This window comes from Lithobates pipiens, unplaced genomic scaffold (assembly GCF_037356315.1).
Source record: "Lithobates pipiens isolate NorthernLeopardFrog02 unplaced genomic scaffold, aLitPip1_a1.2 Scaffold_28, whole genome shotgun sequence".
NCBI classification, from domain to species: domain Eukaryota; kingdom Metazoa; phylum Chordata; class Amphibia; order Anura; family Ranidae; genus Lithobates; species Lithobates pipiens.
Window position 1 is genome coordinate 7,742,473 of NW_027507789.1, and position 23,800 is coordinate 7,766,272.

The 23,800-nt window shown below is 44.7% G+C and overlaps 1 protein-coding gene across 1 annotated transcript in view; it reads right to left on the reverse strand.

Moving 5' to 3' along the window:
- TBCD (tubulin folding cofactor D) overlaps positions 1–14,758 on the reverse strand; it is a gene marked incomplete at its 5' end in the record, with an annotated part of 179,065 nt that extends 164,307 nt beyond the window's left edge. The window contains 3 exon segments of the mRNA XM_077458631.1: positions 4,418–4,554; positions 12,760–12,892; positions 14,713–14,758. Coding sequence (XP_077314757.1) covers positions 4,418–4,554; positions 12,760–12,892; positions 14,713–14,758 — 316 coding nt within the window.
- Between the last annotated feature and the right edge of the window lie 9,042 nt (positions 14,759–23,800).

Below are 23,800 nucleotides of genomic sequence, written 5' to 3' on the forward strand. Positions count from 1 at the left end.
GAACAGACAGGAGCCTCACACTGTTTATATAAACGTAATACGCGTCAGTCAGCGAGTACACAATACCCATTCAGTTTGTTCTCCATTGCACGGCTCTTTCTATTCAAACACGGATCGAGTGCGCAAACAAGGCAATCCCACAGGCTGGGACACGGACAATGACTGCAGCACCGCACCAGACACCAGAATAAGGCTGCAGGCAAGGGGACTCTGCGTAGGCCAGTGTGTGTGTGTGTATAGAAGCCAGTATTTTTGGCAAATCTTACTGGTACTGTGTGCTATAAATCGGTCGCTCTTCAGAAGCTGGAGAATGTAGAAATGCAATGAAAGACTCAATCAGAAATTCCACTTTTTCCAAGTTCTGAAAAGAGTGGGGGAAGGGGTTAAAACCCCTTTTAAATTTTTTTGCCATTCATGTCTCTGCAGGATATTCACCCTCTCCGATCACTGTCAGCTGGACTAAAACTAATAGGGGAATGCAGAAACTTCTGAGGAAAAAGGGGCCAGACCGCCACACACACACACACACACACACACACACACACACACACACACACACACGTTCAACCCAGGGGCAAAGTTAGTAAAGATTCAGGAGAGCCGCACTCAAAATCAAATGCCTTGATTAAAAAAAAAGGAGGTAATAATCCAAAAAAGTACAAGCCACAGCAAACAACGGATCACAGGAGCTGACACGTTTCACACTTTCAAAAGTGCTTATTCATAGCAATGAGTAAGCACATTTGAAAGTGTGAAACGTGTCAGCTACTGTGATCTGTTGTTTGCTGCGGCTTGTACTTTTTGGATTATTACCTCTTTTAGCACTTTTGCAAGTGTGAAACGCGTCAGTTCCTGTGATCCGTTGTTAGCTGTGGCTTGTACTTTTTGGATTATGACCTCTTTTTTTAAATAAAGGCATTTGATTTTGAGTGCGGCTGTCCAGAACCTTCCCTTCATCTAATTACCTATGGTTAGCCAGCACCTGCTGTTCCTGTTCTGAGGAGAGTTACATTTCCCAGACACCCTTCCTAGAGCGGCATCTCTCTTCCCCTTGCAAAGTTAGTAAACTCGGCTTCAGCTCGGCTCTATCCAGGCCACACCCCCCCCCCCCCCGAAGTGTTTCGCCTCGCTTACAGGGCTTAGTCATGCAGGTATGACTAAGCACTGCGGGTGAGGCGAAACACGTCGGGGTGGGGGGGGGGTATGGCCTGGATGGAGCCAGGCTGAAGCCAAGTTGATTGACTTTGCACCTGGACTGTATTGGTGTGCGGCTGTCTGACCTCTTTTTTCCCCAGGAGTGTTTGCACAGACGCAGGAGAAGCTATTTTTTGCAGACAGTGAGAGGCACCTGACTTTTGGATGTATGTATTTTTTTTTTTTTTTTTTATAACAGAGGCCCTATAGAACAAAACGATGGCTGTTGCAATGTAACACAGCGGTTTTTCAACAGCTATATTTGGTAAAAAAATAAAATAAAAATACACTTTAATTAATAAAAAAATAAAAAAAAAAACACCATATTTACCCCAAGTAATAACAGTTTTTTTAAGGTTAGTTTTTTTTTTTTTTTTTTTTTACAACACAGAACAGGTAAGTATAACCTGTTAGTTTTTTTTTTTTTTTTACCTTTACATAACTTTAATTTGTTGTGCCAGGAAAAAAAAAAAAATAACTTAAATCAGTAACTGAGGGGAAATCTTCCAGTGGGGGGGGGGGGCACCTATTCAAGTGATAACAGTTTTTTTAAGGTTAGTTATTTTTTTTCTTTACAACACAGAACAGTTAAGTATAACGTGTTAGTTATTTGTTTGAACATTTTTTTTTTACCTTTACAATCACTTTAATTTTTTGTGCCAAGAAAAAAAAAAATTATAATTTAAATCGATGGGGGAAATCCACCTGTTCAAGTGATAACTAAAAAGGGAATTTCCACTCATATTTCTTGTTGCATTTTCGAGACAGAAAAGAAAAAAAAAAGTGAAAAAAGACACAGACAGCAAACAAAAAACAAAACTGAAAAGGGTTCTAACGATTGCCTACTTCATACAAAACTAAAAGAATTAAAAGAAAAAAAAAAAAGAGAAAAAAAAAAAAAAGGACACAAAGGGCACAAGGTGTGTATAGCTGGGTGACCTTGACGTTGACACCGGGGGGGGGGGGAATGAGAGAGCGCCATTGTAAGGTACAGGTAGAGCCATAGACAGGTGACCCAGGTACATTTTTCTGTGTGTCTCTCTATGAACCTCCCCGTCGTGTTTTCATAAGGTTCCTGGAAAATTTTTGAGAAGCGTCTGAAGATTCAGTCGCCGCCTACAACCCTCCAGCATGTCTACAAAGCAGCATTCCGACAGCCCTCATTGTTTGGCGCACGTCTGAAGAACAGCTTAGAAAAAAAAAACGAACCAAAAAAATAAATAAAAATTGTGTGAAAAGTGAGAACCGGCCAGTTGGGGCCCTTTCACATCGATCGCTTTCTCTGTTTTTTTTGCCTTACAAACAGCAGGAGAAACATGGACGGACCAATAAATCCTATGGAGCGCGTCACACCAGTCAGTTGAAGGTCAGGTGCATTTTTTAAAGTGGTGCGTGGTACATTTTTGGTGCTGCAGCAAAAAAAAAAAAAAATAAATAAAAAAAAAAAAAAAAAAAACACACCAAAATTGAATGGAAAACGAACCCAAAACTGAGCAAAAATGAACCGGCGGTTGCGTTTTTGGAGCCTTTTTTGAAGCATGTCCTTTTTTCACAGGTGAGGGCTGCGGCCAGGCAACCACACAATGCTCTGGAATCGCAGCATAGAGCGCATATGTGCTTTTCCCGTGTTTTTGCAACGAGGTAGTGTGAAAAGACCTTTAGGAATACCAGCCATAGTGAGTGTGTAGCAAACACATTTTTGGGACCATTGTCATTTATACAGCAATCAGTGTCATACAAATGCACGAATTCCTGTGTAAATGACACTGGCAGTGAAGGGGATAACCACTAGCTGACAGTGTAGGGGTTAAGTGTGTCCTAAGGAGTGTTTCTAACTGTGGGGGGGGGCGTGGCTACGTGTGACACCTCACTGATCTCTACTCCCAATCACAGGGAGCAGAGATCGGTGACACTGTCACTAGGCAGAACGGGGAGATGCTTGTTTACATTAGCATCTCCCCGTTCTTCCTCTCCGTGAGGCGATCTCGGGTATCCCAGCGGCGATCGAGTACGCGGGACCCACAACCCGACTCACGGAGCTTGCCGCAGTCGCGCACACGCGGCTGGCCGCCTCTTAAAGGGCCACGTACGGGTATGTTAGTTTGCCTGTACGAGCCCTTCTGCCGACATATATTGGCGTGAGGTGGTCGCCAAGCGGTTATACTACAGACAAGGCTATAATACGGCTTACCTGTAGCTACACTGGATATCTCCTAAACCTGCACGGTTTAGTGGATATCCCTGTATTTGCATGTGCAGACGTCATCAGCACACGCGCACTTAAAAACGGGAGTCCGCCGTTTTTTTGTTTTTGTTTTTAAAAGCCAGCAGCTACAAATACTGCAGCTGCTGACTTTTAAAATAATGACACTTACCCGCCCAGTGTGCCCGCGATGTCTACACCCGAAGCCGATCTCTCGATCGTCTCTCGGGTGCTGCCGCCGCCATCTTGGGTATGGGAATCAGGAAGTGGAGCCTTGCGGCTTCATTTCCCTGTTCCCTACTGCGCATGCGCGAGTCGCGCTGCGCAATAAGGACGGTCCCCGCTGTCTCTGGGATCTGTGGGTTTCCCAGCAGACAGCGGGGGACCTTCGGAAAGGGGCGTAGATTCTGCGGAAAGGGGCGTACCTTCTGCAGATATCTATGCCGGAAGTGGGTGCAGATACCTGTACTGTACAGGTACCTGCACCCCCTTCCCCCCTGAAAGGTGCCAATTGTGGCGCCGGAGAGGGGGGGAGGGTTCCAATGAGCGGAAGCTCCACTTTAAGGGTGGACCTCCGCTTTAAGCAAACTGAAGCAACGGCACGTTAGACTGTGCCGTTACTGGCGGCTCCCTCACACATGCGCGGGAGTGACGTCATCGCGGCTCCGACCAATTACAGCGCCGGAGCCGCGATACCCAGAAGTAACCTCCGGGCCGATGTCGGCTGCCGGAGCGGTGAACGAAGACCGCTGCGGGAGCTTCGATCTCAGGTAAGTAATTCATAAGGAGCTAGTATGCTATGCATTCTAGCTCATTATGCCTTTGTCTTGCAGGTTTTTTTTGGGGGGGGGGGGGGTTTAGGGTTTATAACCACTTTAATTTCTGTCCAATCACAGATTATGGGCAGGGGGGTGAAGCAATTTTATTTTACGGTAGCAGAGAAAAGTCTGTACCTAATTGTACTGTTTGGCACAGCTCTCCAAATTACAGGACTGGATGGACAGAAATACAAAGACTTACCAATAACCTGCTCGATCTCCTCTGGAATATCGTACTCCTCATCGTCATCCCCTAGGGAGGCGACCACCATTGCTTGCTGGGCATCTGAGGAACTCTGGAGCAAGTTGGCAGCCAGACACCTGGAACCCCGCTCATACCTGTAAGACATCGGGCAAGGCAGCAAATTAAGATAAAAGTCTTGATCATGAAAAAAATATTATTAGCGTTCAACTCCATGCAGAGAAAAAAAAAAAAAAAGACCTCGGCAAGTGGGGCTCGCCAGGCCAGACTTTGACGTCATCACATATGGGCCAAGGCCAATAATTCTGGACTGTATATGAAGACGGAGGACCTGCCCACAACGCCGAATATCAGAGCCTGTCAAAGCCACGAGTAAGATAAGTACTGCATCTCAACCCTCAACCCCTAGACCAGCCATTCTCAACCAGGGTTCTATTGAACCCGAGGGTTCCTCCAGAGCTTGCTAGGGGTTCCATTGAGCTGTGTCTGATTGACCTCCTATTTGATGGTGTCTACATAGTTTTGGGGTCAATGCCACTTGGTAGAACCAGTTGGATGAAGCCAATGATCATTTTATCCATCTGTAGGGGTTGCATTCATCCCAATGACAACCAATGTAAGCAGCATTTTTTTTTTTACCGACCACCAATTAATTGGTTTAAGTAAGGGTTCCTCGAGACCTGAAAATTATTTCAAGGGTTCCTCGAGACCTGAAAATTATTTCAAGGGTTCCTCGAGACCCGAAAATTATTTCAAGGGTTCCTCGAGACCCGAAAATTATTTCAAGGGTTCCTCGAGACCCGAAAATTATTTCAAGGGTTCCTCGAGACCCGAAAATTATTTCAAGGGTTCCTCGAGACCCGAAAATTATTTCAAGGGTTCCTCGAGACCCCAAAATTATTTCAAGGGTTCCTCGAGACCCCAAAATTATTTCAAGGGTTCCTCGAGACCCCAAAATTATTTCAAGGGTTCCTCGAGACCCCAAAATTATTTCAAGGGTTCCTCGAGACCCCAAAATTATTTCAAGGGTTCCTCTCGAGACCCGAAAATTACTTCAAGGGTTCCTCGAGACCTGAAAATTATTCCAAGGGTTCCTCTGGGATAAAACAAAAAAAAAAAAGGTTGAGAAAAGCTGCCATAGACCAGTGTTTCTCAACTCCAGTCCTCAAGTACCCCAAAATAAAAAGAGATAAAAAAGAGCCTCTAAGAGCAGAAGTAAAACTTTATGCATCCCCAAAAGGGTTAAAATCACTTACAAAAAGGGTAGATGGGTAGGAGCACATCATATTAATAATCTGGCAGCCCCAAGGAGTCCCAGGAATACAGTGGCCAGCAGAGGGAAGCCGCAGCTCTCCGGATACTGGGGAGAGAGGTAAGCTGTCTGAGAGAGCGTAGAAACAAATCCCGGAAGTGACATCAGCGGGAAGGAACCAGCATGGACCGTGAAGTGCGACACGTTTCGGAACGGCTAATTGGTTCCTTCTTCAAGCAATGACTCTCAAGCAGCCCCAACAGGTCATGTTTTCAGGATTTCCCTGAAACGGCTACTGTAATTACTAAGGCAATAAAACTGATCAAATCAGCTGTGTAAAATAATGGGAAGCCTGGAAAAATGACCTGTTGGGGGGTACTTGAGGACTGGAGTTGAGAAACATTGCCCTAGTTCCACCCTAAAGTGGAACCTCCGCTGATCGGAACCCCCCCCCCCCTCCGGTGTCACAATTGACACCTTTCAGGGGGGAGGGGGGTGGAGATACCTGTCAAAGACAGGTATTTTCACCCACTTCCGGACATAGACTCCCACGGGAGTCTACGCCATTTCCTGCCCTGCCACGCTGTCTGCTGGGACACACACGGGTCCCAGTGACAGCGCGGAGATTTCCTATTGCGCGGCGCAGCTCGCGCATGCGCAGTAGGGAACCGGGAAGTGAAGCCGATTCGCTTTACTTCCTGATTCCCTCACCTCGAATGGCGGCGGCAGCAGCCGAGGCCCGAGCGGTCGATCGGCCTCGGCATCGCTGGAACCCGGGACAGGTGAGTGTCCATTTATTAAAAGTCAGCAGCTGTAGTATTTATAGCTGCTGGCTTTTAATATTTTTTTTTGGGGCGGAATCCCTCTTTAAAGAGGAACCTTCAGCCATTGTTTTCATCTTTCTATCTATTAAATCTTCTGCCCTTGTTGTTGTTTTAACGTTGGATAGTAAAACATTTTTTTTTCTGCCAGTAAATCCCTTATACAGCCCACTTCCTATTTCTTGTCTGGTCATTGGCCTAGGCTTATGACATCATGCACAGCTCTCTCTCTCTCTAGTGAGAGTTTGCCAGAAAGGGAGGGGGGCTAGTCCTAAGAGAGCCAATCAGAGCTGCAGAGCTGGAGGTATGCCTCTGTGTAAATCCAGTTAGTAAACAGGCAGTAGCTTCAGCTGCCCACAGTTAAAATGGCTGCAGCCAGACTCAGTGGAGGGAGATTTCTGCAGCATATTTGGCAAGTACAGAATGGCAAAGATGTTTTTATTACAAATTATGTGAGCAGACTGTAGTTCCTCAAGCATGTAAACCTTGCAATGCGGAGGCCCCATTACAAGGCTGGTTTTACGCGGGCTTCAGCTTGCATAAGAGCAAGCAAGCTTTGACAAAGCATTTGCAGAGCCTTCTCCAAGCATTGTTGAAGCTTTTAAAGTGTCATTCAGCTTCAGTTTGTAAATGTTGGATACAGATCCTAATGGGAGCGCTGATTGCCCCTCTAAACAAGCTGCTAGCAGGCTTCATCACTTCTGGAAGCTTGTTGAAAGCCCGCTGAAGCGAGCTAGCAACTTGTTTAAAGGCAAAGTTGCCTCCTCACCACCCGATTTAAAGCGGAGGTCCACCCTCAAGTGGAGCTTCCGCTGATTGGAATCCTCCCCCCCTCTGGCGCCACAATTGGCACCTTTCAGGGGGGAGGGGGTGCAGGTACCTGTACAGTACAGGTATCTGCACCCACTTCCTGGATAGAGCTCTGCGGAAAGGGGCGTAGATTATGCCCCTTTCCGAAAGTCCCCCGCTGCCTGCTGGGAAACACACAGATCCCAGAGGCAGCGGGGTCCATCCTCATTGCGCAGCGCGGCTCGCGCATGCGCAGTAGGGAACCGGAAAATGAAGCCGAAGGGCTCCACTTCCTGATTCCCATACCCAAGATGGCGGCGGCAGCACCCGAGAGACGATCGAGAGATCGGCTTCGGGTGCCGACATCGCGGGCGCGCTGGACAGGCAAGTGTCACTATTTTAAAAGTCAGCAGCTGCAGTATTTGTAGCTGCTGGCTTTTAAAAAAAATAAAAAAAAAAATTAAAAAAAACGCGGAGTCCCGGCGGACTCCCGCTTTAAACACATGATTGCCATGCAATGCACACAATTGCATCACGGCAGTACGGCAATTAGAGGTTTAACTCAGGTGTGAGGAGGCCATGCTGTGCTCGGTGATCTTTGACTTCTCCCATGTTGTTCAGCTAGATCTCCACCTCTTTGAGGTCGCTGGCCTCTGCTTTAACCACTCCCCAATCCAGGCCAATTCTAGCATTTCGCTTCTAACCCCCAAACATTATATATGTTTTTTTTTTTTTTTAGCAGAGACCCTAGGGAATATAAATGGCGTTGGTTGCAACTTTTTATGTCACATGGTATTTGCGCAGCAATTTTTCAAATGCTTTTCTTTTTTTGAAAAAAAAAAAAAAAAAAAAAAAATAAAACAGTTTAATGAATTTAAAAAAAATAAAAAGAAGTAAATTTAGCCCAAATTTTTTGTATAATGTGGAAGATGTTACATCGAGTAAATAGATACCCAACATGTCACGCTTTAAAATTGTGCACAATCGTGGAATGGCGCCAAACTTTGGTACTTAACAATCTCCATAGGCGACACTTTAAAACACCTTTACAGTTTACCAGTTTAGAATTACACAGGAGGTCTGGTTCTAGAATTATTGCTCTCGCTCTGACGTTCGGGACAATACCTCACATGTATGGTGCGATTGCGGTTTCTATATGCGCGAGGGATGCAATTGCGCATAAGCATGTGGGGACAGGGATGCTTTACTTTTTTTTATTATTATTATTTTATACAAATATATATATATATATATATATATATATATATATATATATATATATATATATTTATATTTTTTTTTTTTTTTTTTTTTTTACAGGTTACCTGTTTAGAGTTACAGAGGAGGTCTTGGGCTAGAATTATTGCTCTCGCTCCAACGCACGCGGCGAAACCTCACATGGTGTGATTTGAACGACGTTTACATACGTGGGCACGACTTACGTATGCGGTCACTTCTGTGCACGAGCACGCGGGTCGCTTATATTTTTTTATTGGTTTTTTTTTATCACTTTTATTCCCATTACAAGGAATGTGAATATCCCTTGTAATATAAATAGTGCATGACAGGTCCTCTTTATGGAGAGATGTGGGGTCAATAAGACCCCCCACATCTCTCCTCCAGGCTGGAAATGCAGAGATACAAAAAAAAAATAAAAAAACCTGTCTCGGCCTTTCCAGCCGCATCCCCAGCTTTGTTTACTTCCACCAGCTCGGACGTCATAACGTCGCACCTGGACCTCCAAGGGTCATAGAGATGACTGGGGACCATCTAGTCACTGGAAATCTCTACGCTCAACGTCCGGCGACGGCCTCCAAGGGTCATAGAGATGACTGCGGACCATCTAGTCACCGGAAATCTCTACACTCAACGTCCGGCGGCAGCCTCCAAGGGTCATAGAGATGACTGGGGACCATCTAGTCAACGGAAATCTCTACGCTCAACGTCCAGTGGCGACCGATTTTGTTCTCCGGCTCGCCGATCGCAGGGGCAAGCCGGGAGAAGCCCCGGAGGGTGGCAGGGGGGGTTTGGGAGTCCCCTGCCGCCACCTGCAAGAACGATCAAGTGGCTGAAATGCCGCTATGATTGTTCTTAAGGTGCACAGAATCGCCGGCTGAAAAAGAGGATATCTGGATGATGCCTGTAGCTGCAGGCATTATTCAGATATTCCCGCTTAATTTCCAGGATGTCATATGACGGCCTATGGACGGGAAGTGGTTAAAATCAATAAATATATAATCTTTGGGGGTTCTAAGCAATGGCCTGTGGTCAGGTTATAAACAGTCACAAGTGGTGAAGAAGCTCTTAAGCCATCTCGGCCTTCGTATGTGGACCTGGACACATTCATTAGACAACGTACTCCAAATAAGCCGACGATCCTAGACAGCCGCTGCCCTACAGAACAGACAGATTGTAATTATTAATTAGGTGAACCCATTCAGAGCCAACCCCAAAATTTCAGCAGGGTGTAAGATGAATCGAAAAAGGATTTGTGAGAACACGAATACAATAGAGGTGGAAAGATGGAGGGAGAGATGAGAGAGCTATCAGCATGGGAGATCTCACAGCTCGGGCGGTTGGACTGATATTCCCGGGAGGCCGGATTCTATAGCCGGTGGCCGCTTTTTTTTTTTTTTTTTCTGCATAGTAATAGGTTGGAGAATGCAGGCCATGCGGGAACCTTCCCCATCAGTTCAGGTATTATCGGTGGGCCCCCCCCCCCCCCACTCCACACCTCCTGTATGGGAAAGTGTCCTCTCTTCTTTGTGATGCCAGAGGGCCAGTATACTATGCAGCAACTGATTGCTGAACTTGTCAGGCTTGTTTGACCAAAGTCACTTCATTGTCATTTATATGAAAGGACAAGGCAGTGGTGACATCTCCCTCTCGATGGGGATTCTGCTGACTTCTTTATAAGTATTAGGGCTGCAACTAACGATTATTTTCATAATCGTTTAGTTGGGCGATTATTGTTTCGATTAATCGGTTAATAACCTTAAAAAATAAATAAATAAATAAATAAATAAATAAAAAAGTGGGTCAAATTGACGTTCATTTTCAACCACAGTGACGGGAAAATTTGGAAATAAAAAACTTCTTGTTCAAAGGAATTTTCAGACAGTGTATTTGGTTTTTGTTCAGAAATGAAGTGAAAATTTCAAACAACACATTCTTTCATTCAGTGAATGTACAAAGATTTTTCACCTGAAAATCGATCCGTTAAGCCAGCATAAGGCTCGGTGCACACCTATGCAGTTTTTGCTTTTGATCTGTTTCTGCCGTGCTTTTTGCTGTGCGTTTTGATTTTTGCGTACGTGATTTTACTGCAATTTGCGTTTTTTTGCATTTTTTTTTGGGCAGATTAATAAACACAAATTGCTGCAAAAACACATTACATTCTTTTCTGCAGCTTCTCCATTGAAGTATATTGAACCCAAAAAAAAGCACAGTTTTGTGTTTTTAACCACGTCAATACTGGGCACTTTCACCCCCTTCCTTCCCAGCCCAATTTTCAGCTTTCATCGTTCTCGCACTTTCAATGACAATTGCGCGGTCATGCTACTCTGTACCCAAATGAAATTTTTATCATTTTGTTCGCACAAATAGAGCTTTATTTTGGTGGTATTTATTCACGACTCTGTTTTTTTATTTTTTGCAATATAAGTGCAAAAAAAGCGGAAATTTGGAAAAAAAACAGTATTTTCTTTTTTCTATTTTAAAAGAAATCCAATAAATTCTAATTTTGTCATAAATTTAAGCCAAAATGTATTCTGCTACATGTTTTTGGCAAAAAAAAAAATACGTTTTGTAGTGTATAATAATTGCTTTGTGTGATCACGGACAGATGTACGCAAATGATCATGTACATATGTGTGCAGGTGATCACGTACATATGTGTGCAGGTGATCACGTACATATGTGTGCAGATAATCATTGGGACATGTGATTTTAGTGGGACATATGTGGGGGACATGTGTGTTTTGGGGACATGTGTGTATTACACTAGACTAGTGATCAGTGCGTAAAAAGCTGTAAAAAACAGCTCATACTCACTGATCACCAGCCGGCTGCAGCGATCTGCTCTCCTCAGCGACGACTTCCGTGTGAGGAGAGGAGAGCCGATTGCCTAGCAATCGGCTGTTTGTTTACATCACATGATGGCCGTGATTGGACACGGCCGTAATGTGATCAGGAGGGCCAATCACAGAGCCCTCCTGCCGATCTGAGGTGCGCCGTGTCCGGGTGACACGAGCACATCGGATCGCGCCGCTACGCACGCGCACGATCCCCCTACTTCTGAAGGACGTTCCTGAACGTCCTCTCAGAAGTAGAGAGCTCCCACCCGGCTGTATATACTCCGCTTTAATCACTTCAATATCGGGCACTTTTACCCTCTTCCTGCCCAGGCCAATTTTCAGTGCAGTCACACTCTGAGTGACAATTACGCGGTCATGCAACACTGTAGCCAAACTTCAATGTTGCATGACCGAACAATTGTCATTCAAAATGTAGCCAAACTAAAAATTTTTGAAAGATGCCAAATGACAGCGGAGGGGGGGAATCCTGACAGCAGAAGTTCAATTTTTGGGTGGAATTCTGCTTTAAACCAATAAAAATAAAGGCGTTATCCACAGAGAGTCTTAAAGAGGAAGTAAACCCTGACGAGTTTACTTCCTCTTTCATTCCCTGCAAAGGCAAAGCATAATGGACTACTATGCATCGCATCGCATCGCATAGTAGCCCATTATGTGTCACTTACCTGACACAGGAGCCAGCGAAGTCACCGATGTCCCCTGTAGTCCGGAGCATCCATCTTCTCGGTGGGTCTCGCTGCTCCGCCGCTGTCATTCGGCGAAGCCGCGATGACGTCACTCCCGCGCATGAGCACGGGAGCCGACACACGCGGCATCTTCGTCGTTGACGATGCCGCGCTCAGTGCGCCTGCGTGCCGCTGTCTACGGCGTATAGGTTTAGGAGATATTTCTTGGACCTACAGGTAAGCCTTAATCTAGGCTTACCTGTAGGCCAAAGTGGTTTGTAAGGGTTTACAACCACTTTAAGCCCTGTAGACACGGGCTGAACGTCAGGAGACATCAGCCAGTTGGAAAAACAGCAGCCCACCGACTCCAGATGCTCTCAGCCAATAGTAAACAGCGCTGACCGGAGTGTTCTGGCAGGGCGGGGTGGCGGGTGCAGGGAGGGGTGGTTTGCAGGCATCCCTCTATCAGAACATAACAGCTCAGTAGGGGAGATCGCTGCACTAACTTTGCATAGTTAGTACAGTAGCTCAGTCCGGAGCCAACAGTTTTTTCTTTCCTTTGGCCCATCAAAAAAATAAAAACTCATAATGTGTACCAGAAATAATTCTGGATCAAATGATTGTATGTTTTGGGGCGGGTGGTTGGGGAGGGTTAGTGGAAACAAACTGAAAAGCCTATTAAAAATAATCTGGTCTAATGAATAATGTATGATTTACACACCTCCACTTCGCCACCTTGGTTTTAAGGAAAGTGAGTCCTAGACGTTGGACAAGCTTGACTCCCAGCTTCTGAAGAAGATTGTTGTTGCTGTCACAGAGCTTGCAGTTATTGATGGCGGTGAGGACAGTGGAAGCTACAGGAAAGAGACCGGATCAATCCACGCTTCATATCTCACCATACATAATATTAGACACACGGTATATTATAATACAGAACACGTTTAAAAGGCTTCGTCCATGGAGGTGTACTTAGAGAATATGTAAACCCAACATTCCATATTCCCGATCTACACCTTCTGTACAACGAGCGTATATGAAAATGTATCCTGTTCTCTATATCCATTCGTGTCAATTGGGAAACATCAAGAGCTCGGATACAGCCGCTGCTCTCCATCTGACATCCGTGTGGGTTCGGGTGCGTGTTCCCAAATGCAGACGGTGTGATTTTGGAGAAATGCACACATCTGCATCCACACTGACGTCAAATTGGGAACAGCAGCTGTGTTCACAATGCCGCTTCCCAACAGATATAACTGGAACTGCCTGCATGTGGATCAACTGTGGACCCCATGCAGGCAAAGGTGGCCTGTGTCTCCCCAGGAGCCTGCACTCACTATATCTGATCTCCCCAGAAGCCTGCATTCACTATATCTGACCTCACCAGGAGCATGCACTCACTATATCTGATCTCCCCAGGAGCCTGCATTCACTATATCTGATCTCCCCAGGAGCCTGCATTCACTATATCTGATCTCCCCAGGAGCCTGCACTCACTATATCTGACCTCCCCAGGAGCCTGCACTCACTATATCTGACCTCCCCAGGAGCCTGCATTCACTATATCTGATCTCCCCAGGAGCCTGCACTCACTATATCTGACCTCACCAGGAGCATGCACTCACTATATCTGGTCTCCCCAGGAGCCTGCACTCACTATATCTGACCTCACCAGGAGCATGCACTCACTATATCTGGTCTCCCTAGGAGCTTGCAGTGACTATATCTGCTCTCCCCAGGACCCTGCACTCACTATATCTGATCTCCCCAGGACCCTGCACTCACTATATCTGACCTCACCAGGAGCATGCACTCACTATATCTGGTCTCCCTAGGAGCTTGCAGTCACTATATCTGCTCTCCCCAGGACCCTGCACTCACTATATCTGACCTCACCAGGAGCCTGCATTCACTATATCTATTCTCCCCAGGAGCCTGCATTCACTATATCTGGTCTCCCCAGGAGCCTGCATTCACTATATCTGGTCTCCCCAGGAGCCTGCAGTCACTATATCTGATCTCCCCAGGACCTTGCAGTCACTATATCTGCCCTCCCCAGGAGCCTGCATTCACTATATCTGATCACACTGGAAGCCTGCACTCACTATATCTGCTCTCCCCAGGACCCTGCACTCACTATATCTGGTCTCCCCAGGACCCTGCATTCACTATATCTGGTCTCCCCCAGGAGCCTGCATGTGCGGAGAAGAAATGTAATTTGTTTTCTACAATGACAATAAATGTTATCGTATTTACGAAAGGGGAATGATAGACCAGACAGATCATGTGATTGATGGCCAATCACTATTCACTGCAACCTGATTGACTTTCCATCATAGCAGGGATGTGAACACGGGATAAAGTGCGGGAATAGTGGGGGGAATGGTGGAGGGAATGGCGGGGGGGAATGGCGGACAGTGTGGAGGGAATAGTGGAGAAGCGGGAACCAGAGAGGGAAGACGGCACAATAGGAGGGAGAGTGTGGAGATCGGAGGGAGATCTATGTTTACGTCTGGAGGGGGTAGAAAGCTGAATTCTCCTGGAGGATGGCTATACACAATCTGGAAGATCTGGTAATGAGTCCAGGGCCATCCCAGATAAAAATCAAAAACTAAAAAAAGGGCCAGTCTGGGGGTACGGGAAATAAATAAAAAAAGTCATTATGAACGGCTCTCACCGTATGGCAGACAGTCCTCTCTCTTCCCATGTTTGAAGAGTTGAGCCTGTAAAGAAAATGGATATTTATGAAGGTTCTACAAAATTCTACATTTACAATCAACAGGTAAATCACTTAAAAAAAAAAAAAAAAAAAAAGAGTGAAAATTGCAGTTTCTGTTTGACAAAAAAACAGGATTTAATGAGCTGTATAGTCAGCTTAACCACTATCAGGTAAATTCTGGCATTCCTCTCCTACATGTATAAATCATCTTTTTTTTTTGCTAGAAAATGACTTAGAACCCCCCCCCAAAAAATATGTATATATGTGTATATATATGTGTATATATATATATATATATATATATATATATTATACACACATATATTTATTTTTTTAATTTTTTTTAGCAGAGACTGTAGGAAATAAAATAGCGGTCGTTGCAATTTTTTTTATATTACGTCATATTTGCGTATTTGGAGAAAGAACACATCAATTTAAAAAAATAAAAATAATATATTTACCCAAATTTTTTGGAAAATATGAAAGATCTTAGTAAATGAGGAAAAGCTTCATTTTGCAAAGAATAGCCCAACACATGCAAGGGGAAAAAAAAAAAAAAGAATTTTTGCTTGCATTTGATTGGATGATGGAAGTCAGCAGAGCTCTCCCTTATTTACTAAGCTCTGGTGCAATTGCGCTTAGACCCCCCCCATACACACTGCACAACAACTTTTGTTATCCGATTTCCTTCAGATTTACCAAAACCATGTAGTGAAGGGTCTGCCTGACTGCATACAAATTCAAAACCTTAAGGTTTGACCCCATATTATATGGTTTTGGTAAATCTGAAGGAAAAAAAAAAAAAAAAAATCTACAGAAAATTGTATAGTGTGTATCCAGCTTTACAGAGTGCAACGTGCACAGTGTATCTGTCTTTACAAAATAAACCCCATTATTTTTTTGTTTTTTTCTTCAAAATTGTAATTTTTTTGGTTTATAACGCAAAAAATAAAAACCACAGAGGTGATGAAATATCACCAAAAGAACGATATATTCATGAGAAAAAAATTTATTTGCGTACAGCGTCGCATGGCCTTGCAACTGTCAGTTAAAATAGCGCAGTCTTGCAACAAATAGCCTGGTCAAGATGGGGGGGGGGGGGGGTAAAACTTCCAGAGCTTACGTGGTTAAAGCTCCAGATTTTGTTAAACAGGGAGTTTTATTTTAGTTGCCCCGGGATACGACGCGGGATTCTACTCCCTGCGTAGAACAAGACTGAACCTCTAGTGAAAAATAAAGATCGAGAGAGGAAAAAAGTGATGCATCTTGTAGATACTGGAGGAGCCGCTGTACAAGTCATCTGGAGATGGGAATCGCATACATTTCAGGATTTTCCATTGGGAGTGACATGCGATGTGATCATCCCGGTATCACGACATGCAATGATTCAGCGTTTCCCCGTGTAACATTCACCGCATAGCTGCTCTCATTATTTGCATACCAGGGCAGGCACAGTTGCGGCATACTTCTCTAATTCAAGGCAATGCGAGGGCTTGACCCAATTTGCTCTTAAGACGTGTAATTAAGCTTAACCTGGCCTGGTGCCACCTGCCAAAAACGTCTTTCCAAGTGTTAATGAAACCTGCCGCTGTCTCTGCCGCATTCTAATCCGATGAAGAAGCAGAATTCCCGAATTCCAAAAAGAAGAATTCTAAATCAAAGTGCGCACGACTGCGGTTTAACGAGGCGTACCAAAACAGCGCACAGCAATATACTACGCCAAAATGCATTTCACAGCGTGCCATACACGGAGCGGATTTCTTTCCTGCAACCTTGGGTATCCCTCCCACCGGGCCATTGTATTCTCCCGGGGGGGGGGGGGTAGATGTCCCTGCCGGTAGAATACAGTGATTATTGCTAGCCTTCCCGCCGGTATCAGACAGCGATTATTGCTAGCCTTCCCGCCGGTAGAAGACAGCGATTATTGCTAGCCTTCCCGCCGGTAGAAGACAGCGATTATTGCTAGCCGTGCGCGCCGGTAGAAGACAGCGATTATTGCTAGCCGTGCGCGCCGGTAGAAGACAGCGATTATTGCTAGCCGTGCGCGCCGGTAGAAGACAGCGATTATTGCTAGCCGTGCGCGCCGGTAGAAGACAGCGATTATTGCTAGCCGTGCGCGCCGGTAGAAGACAGCGATTATTGCTAGCCGTGCGCGCCGGTAGAAGACAGCGATTATTGCTAGCCGTCCCCGCCGTTAGAAGACATCGATTATTGCTAGCCATCTCCACCGGTAGAAGACAGCGATTATTGCTAGCCGTCCCCGCCGGTAGAAGACATTGATTATTGCTAGCCGTCCCCGCCGGTAAAAGACAAAGATTATTGCTAGCCGTCCTCGCCGGTAGAAGACAGCGATTATTGCTAGCCGTCCCCGCCGGTAGCAGACAAAGATTTTTGCTAGCCGTCCTCGCCAGTAGAAGACAAAGATTATTGCTAGCCGTCCCCGCCGGTAGAAGACAAAGATTATTGCTAGCCGTCCCCGCCGGTAGAAGACAGTGATTATTGCTAGTGGCTATACCAGCCATTAGGGATAATCGCATGTATAATCTGGTAGGCTGGTTGTATTAAAGTTGATCGATCAACTGACTTGGGTACATACACATGCCGGCTTGCTCGCGAGTCCCGCTGCTGCAATCGTTGACACAGCCAGCGGCCAGCGGGACTCAGGAGTGAGCCAGCATGGGTGCCCCGAGGGAAAGTGGCTTTTGGTGGGGTCACTTGATGAAGAGGAGGGGCCTGGAGCACCAGCGGGGCGCATCAGAAAAAGAGGATCGAGGCTGCTCTGTGCAAAACGATTGCACAGAGCAGGTAAATATAGACATGTTACAAACACATACAGTAATATATATATATATATATATTAGGGTTTACAACCCCTTTAATAATGAATTAAATAGCGTTTCGATGCTCGGATACAGTGGGAATAACAGGTCGGGTTTTGATACCAATATCTTGAACACAAAGGAGGCGGACGCACTTCTTGGAAGCCCAAGTCCATGTTAATTTTCCCAGGGATTCGGGGATCTCAGGGCCCTTTAAAAACACAGCAGCATCCATGTGCCGAGAGTTTAATTTTTTAATACTGCCCTTTTACAATCATCGCACACAATGCTCAGATATTTTGCATGACTTGCATTATCAGTGCTGTGTGCGGCCAGTCGGCATTGTGACAGGACTCGATCTGATTAATTCCTGATAATTACAAGTAAACAAAATCCTATATTTAGCCTGAGATTACAGCAATAAGACATAAATCACCAGCCCACCTTTCTAGTTTTCCTGACAATTCACTAAATGCCTTGACTAATGCATTCAATTGTGGGATAGCCCTTCCCTCACAGATCACCACAAGCCCTTTTCGGGTGACTCAGGAATCTTTTTATAGGAGAAGGTGATTTCTTTTAATATTAGCAAATAGAAGGATTTCTAATGAAACAGAAATGAAATGACAAATATTTAGCGCAGAGCGATCCAGTCTTGAGGAAGGTGAGCCCAAAACACGGAGCTCCTGGGTGCTGCGCCAAGAATACATTTGAAGCAATAACCCGAGGCAAGTCACCTGCTCTGTTCCGAATCAAAGTGCCAAAATAGATGAAAAAAAAGGCATCAAACAACAAGGATAGGACTATCCTCCCGCTTTACTCATAATAAAAATCTATTTGAACCCTAAACAGAACTATAGAAAATGTATAGCTGACAACAGTGCACAGAGAAAGCAAGGGGATAGGCTGTGTTCTCATGAATATGAAGGGTCTCTGTGATGTCACTGGTCTCTAGTGATTGGATAGGCTGTGTTCTCATGAATATGAAGGGTCTCTGATGTCTCTGGTCTCTAGTGATTGGATAGGCTGTGTTCTCATGAATATGAAGGGTCTCGGTGATGTCACTGGTCTCTAGTGATTGGATAGGCTGTGTTCTCATGAATATGAAGGGTCTCGGTGATGTCACTGGTCTCTAGTGATCGGATAGGTTGTGTTCTCATGAATATGAAGGGTCTCTGTGATGTCACTGGTCTCTAGTGATTGGATAGGCTGTGTTCTCAGGAATATGAAGGGTCTCTGTGATGTCACTGGTCTCTAGTGATTGGATAGGCTGTGTTCTCATGAATATGAAGGGTCTCGGTGATGTCACTGGTCTCTAGTGATCGGATAGGCTATGTTCTCATGAATATGAAGGGTCTCGGTGATGTCACTGGTCTCTAGTGATTGGATAGGCTGTGTTCTCATGAATATGAAGGGTCTCTGTGATGTCACTGGTCTCTAGTGATTGGATAGGCTGTGTTCTCAGGAATATGAAGGGTCTCGGTGAGGTCACTGGTCTCTAGTGATTGGATAGGCTGTGTTCTCATGAATATGAAGAGTCTCTGTGATGTCACTGGTCACTAGTGATTGGATAGGCTGTGTTCTCATGAATATGAAGGGTCTCGGTGATGTCACTGGTCTCTAGTGATGGATTGGCTGTGTTCTCGTGAATATGAAGAGTCTCGGTGATGTCACTGGTCTCTAGTGATTGGATAGGCTGTGTTCTCATGAATATGAAGGGTCTCGGTGATGTCACTGGTCTCTAGTGATGGATTGGCTGTGTTCTCATGAATATGAAGGGTCTCGGTGATGTCACTGGTCTCTAGTGATTGGATAGGCTGTGTTCTCATGAATATGAAGGGTCTCGGTGATGTCACTGGTCTCTAGTGATTGGATAGGCTGTGTTCTCATGAATATGAAGGGTCTCGGTGATGTCACTAGTCTCTAGTGATTGGATAGGCTGTGTTCTCATGAATATGAAGGGTCTTGGTGATGTCACTGGTCTCTAGTGATTGGATAGGCTGTGTTCTCATGAATATGAAGGGTCTCGGTGATGTCACTGGTCTCTAGTGATCGGATAGGCTGTGTTCTCATGAATATGAAGCATCAATGTTGCTGCCTCAGTCGATAAACAGCCTGCATGCAGTGTAAAGGAAAGGCACAGAAAGCAATGTTTTGCAGTATAATCCAGTTTTGATGTTTAGTTAAATAACAATGTGCAAAATATAAGCAAAACAAATCTCCAAGTAATTAGAGGTGCCACACCCCACATGATGCAGTTCTGTTCTGCTTTATTGGGCTGACAGTGCAGCCTGGATGATAGAAGAGACTCCCCAAGCTACATAAACGTCCATGATTACCGGTGACGCGATCCATGCCTAACAGGACTACATGCCCCGACATCAGGCTAAATTATGGGTTCTGATTGTGAAAATTTCAACTGGTTCCCAATTATACAATGACCTACAAATGCCAAATAACTCCATGGCCATCATAATAAGGAGGTACACTTATGTAACAAAAGTAAGATACCTTGAATAATGTGGAACATACGCTGTTCCATAACAAGGTTTATCATTCCATAAATGATAGTCATATACACATAGGTGTGCACAGCCTATTGCATTAGGGTGTGCACCTCAATGTATTAAGACATGGACAGTGTCAGTAGAGCAGTGGACCCGTCAGTAGGTTTTTATTTTTATTATTTTTTATAATTTGTTTTATGAACCCTGTTATGGGGCTTTGGTGAACTATCAGCAGGGGGAATTTGCACCACAAGGGGTGATTAGGGTGTGCCCAGCCACACCCCCTGTGCACACCTATGCCTATACAAGGAAGAAGAGATTGACTAGTCTAAATAAATATATGCTCAAATTCATGACAACACGGGCTACCCTTCATATTCATGAGAACATAGCCTATCCGATCGCTAGAGACCAGTGACATCACCGAGACCCTTCATATTCATGAGAACACAGCCTATCCGATCGCTAGAGACCAGTGACATCACAGAGACCCTTCATATTCCTGAGAACACAGCCTATCCAATCACTAGAGACCAGTGACATCACAGAGACCCTTCATATTCATGAGAACACAGCCTATCCAATCACTAGAGACCAGTGACATCACAGAGACCCTTCATATTCATGAGAACACAGCCTATCCAATCACTAGAGACCAGTGACATCACCGAGACCCTTCATATTCATGAGAACACAGCCTATCCAATCACTAGAGACCAGTGACATCACCGAGACCCTTCATATTCATGAGAACACAGCCTATCCAATCACTAGAGACCAGTGACATCACAGAGACCCTTCATATTCATGAGAACACAGCCTATCCAATCACTAGAGACCAGTGACATCACCGAGACCCTTCATATTCATGAGAACACAGCCTATCCGATCACTAGAGACCAGTGACATCACCGAGACCCTTCATATTCATGAGAACACAGCCTATCCGATCGCTAGAGACCAGTGACATCACCGAGACCCTTCATATTCCTGAGAACACAGCCTATCCAATCACTAGAGACCAGTGACATCACAGAGACCCTTCATATTCATGAGAACACAGCCTATCCAATCACTAGAGACCAGTGACATCACAGAGACCCTTCATATTCATGAGAACACAGCCTATCCAATCACTAGAGACCAGTGACATCACCGAGACCCTTCATATTCATGAGAACACAGCCTATCCAATCACTAGAGACCAGTGACATCACCGAGACCCTTCATATTCATGAGAACACAGCCTATCCTACCATACCCACTGTATATTTGTGTTACCACCTGTGCTGGACTACATGGGTTTAGTTGTGAATGGGCGCTTTATGAAGAATTAGTCCACATTGTAAAAAAAAAAAAAAAAAAAAAAAAAAAAAGAAAAAGAAAGAAAAGAAAGGAAGGAAGGAAGGAAGGAAGGAAGGAAGGAGAGAAAGAAAGAAAGGAAGGAGAGAAAGAAAGAAAGGAAGGAAGGAGAGAAAGAAAGAAAGGAAGGAAGGAGAGAAAGAAAGAAAGGAAGGAAGGAGAGAAAGAAAGAAAGGAAGGAAGGAGAGAAAGAAAGGAAGGAGAGAAAGAAAGGAAGGAGAGAAAGAAAGGAAGGAGAGAAAGAAAGGAAGGAGAGAAAGAAAGGAAGGAAGGAAGGAGAGAAAGAAAGGAAGGAGAGAAAGAAAGGAAGGAGAGAAAGAAAGGAAGGAGAGAAAGAAAGGAAGGAAGGAAGGAAGGAGAGAAAGAAAGGAAGGAGAGAAAGAAAGGAAGGAAGGAAGGAGAGAAAGAAAGGAAGGAAGGAAGGAGAGAAAGAAAGAAAGGAAGGAAGGAAGGAGAGAAAGAAAGGAAGGAAGGAAGGAGAGAAAGAAAGGAAGGAAGGAGAGAAAGAAAGGAAGGAAGGAAGGAGAGAAAGAAAGGAAGAAAGGAAGGAGAGAAAGAAAGGAAGAAAGGAAGGAGAGAAAGAAAGGAAGAAAGGAAGGAGAGAAAGAAAGGAAGAAAGGAAGGAAGGAAGGAAGGAGAGAAAGAAAGGAAGGAAGGAGAGAAAGAAAGGAAGGAAGGAGAGAAAGGAAGGAAGGAAGGAGAGAAAGGAAGGAAGGAAGGAGAGAAAGGAAGGAAGGAAGGAGAGAAAGAAAGGAAGGAAGGAAGGAGAGAAAGAAAGGAAGGAAGGAAGGAGAGAAAGAAAGGAAGGAAGGAAGGAGAGAAAGAAAGGAAGGAAGGAGAGAAAGAAAGAAAGGAAGAAAGGAAGGAAGGAAGGAAGGAAGGAGAGAAAGAAAGGAAGGAAGGAAGGAAGGAGAGAAAGAAAGGAAGGAAGGAAGGAGAGAAAGAAAGGAAGGAAGGAAGGAAGGAGAGAAAGAAAGGAAGGAAGGAGAGAAAGAAAGGAAGGAAGGAGAGAAAGAAAGGAAGGAAGGAGAAAAGAAAGAAAGGAAGGAAGGAGAGAAAGAAAGGAAGGAAGGAGAGAAAGGAAGGAAGGAAGGAGAGAAAGGAAGGAAGGAAGGAGAGAAAGGAAGGAAGGAAGGAAGAGAAAGAAAGGAAGGAAGGAAGGAGAGAAAGAAAGAAAGGAAGAAAGGAAGGAAGGAAGGAAGGAGAGAAAGAAAGGAAGGAAGGAGAGAAAGAAAGGAAGGAAGGAGAGAAAGAAAGGAAGGAGAGAAAGAAAGGAAGGAAGGAGAGAAAGAAAGGAAGGAAGGAGAGAAAGAAAGGAAGGAAGGAGAGAAAAAAGAAGGAAGGAAGGAAGGAGAGAAAGGAAGGAAGGAGAGAAAGAAAGGAAGGAGAGAAAGAAAGGAAGGAGAGAAAGAAAGGAAGGAAGGAAGGAAGGAAGGAAGGAAGGAGAGAAAGGAAGGAAGGAAGGAAGGAAGGAAGGAAGGAGAGAAAGAAAGGAAGGAAGGAAGGAGAGAAAGAAAGGAAGGAAGGAAGGAAGGAGAGAAAGAAAGAAAGGAAGAAAGGAAGGAAGGAAGGAAGGAAGGAGAGAAAGAAAGGAAGGAAGGAGAGAAAGAAAGGAAGGAAGGAGAGAAAGAAAGGAAGGAAGGAGAGAAAGAAAGGAAGGAAGGAGAGAAAGAAAGGAAGGAAGGAGAGAAAGAAAGGAAGGAAGGAGAGAAAGGAAGGAAGGAAGGAGAGAAAGGAAGGAAGGAAGGAGAGAAAGAAAGGAAGGAAGGAAGGAGAGAAAGAAAGGAAGGAAGGAAGGAGAGAAAGAAAGAAAGGAAGAAAGGAAGGAAGGAAGGAAGGAAGGAAGGAAGGAGAGAAAGAAAGGAAGGAAGGAGAGAAAGAAAGGAAGGAAGGAGAGAAAGAAAGAAAGGAAGGAAGGAAGAAAGGAAGGAAAGAAAGAAAGAAAGAAAGAAAGAAAGAAAGAAAGAAAGAAAGAAAGAAAGAAAGAAAGAAAGAAAGAAAGAAAGAAAGAAAGAAGAAGAAAGAAAGAAAGAAAGAAAGAAAGGCTTTTAAACCAAGTAACTGAACCGCTGAGAATTCTCAACGCAAAAGTGACAAGACACAAAAACAAAAAGTCACAAAGATCCTAAAGCAAGTTAACTTGAAACGTTTGTAGAGAAAAACAAAGTGTTGCTGAAAATAAAACCTTTGTATAGAAGCAAAAATGTTCTTTTAAAAAAAAAAAAAAAACCCCACAGGCCATGCACATTCCGTGGTCACATCACACCCCACTAAAATATGAGGGGACTTCAGGCAACATATTGTATGTTTTGCTGCCTCTGGGCCCTGAAGAGGAGGACTGGGCTAAGCCACCTGTTA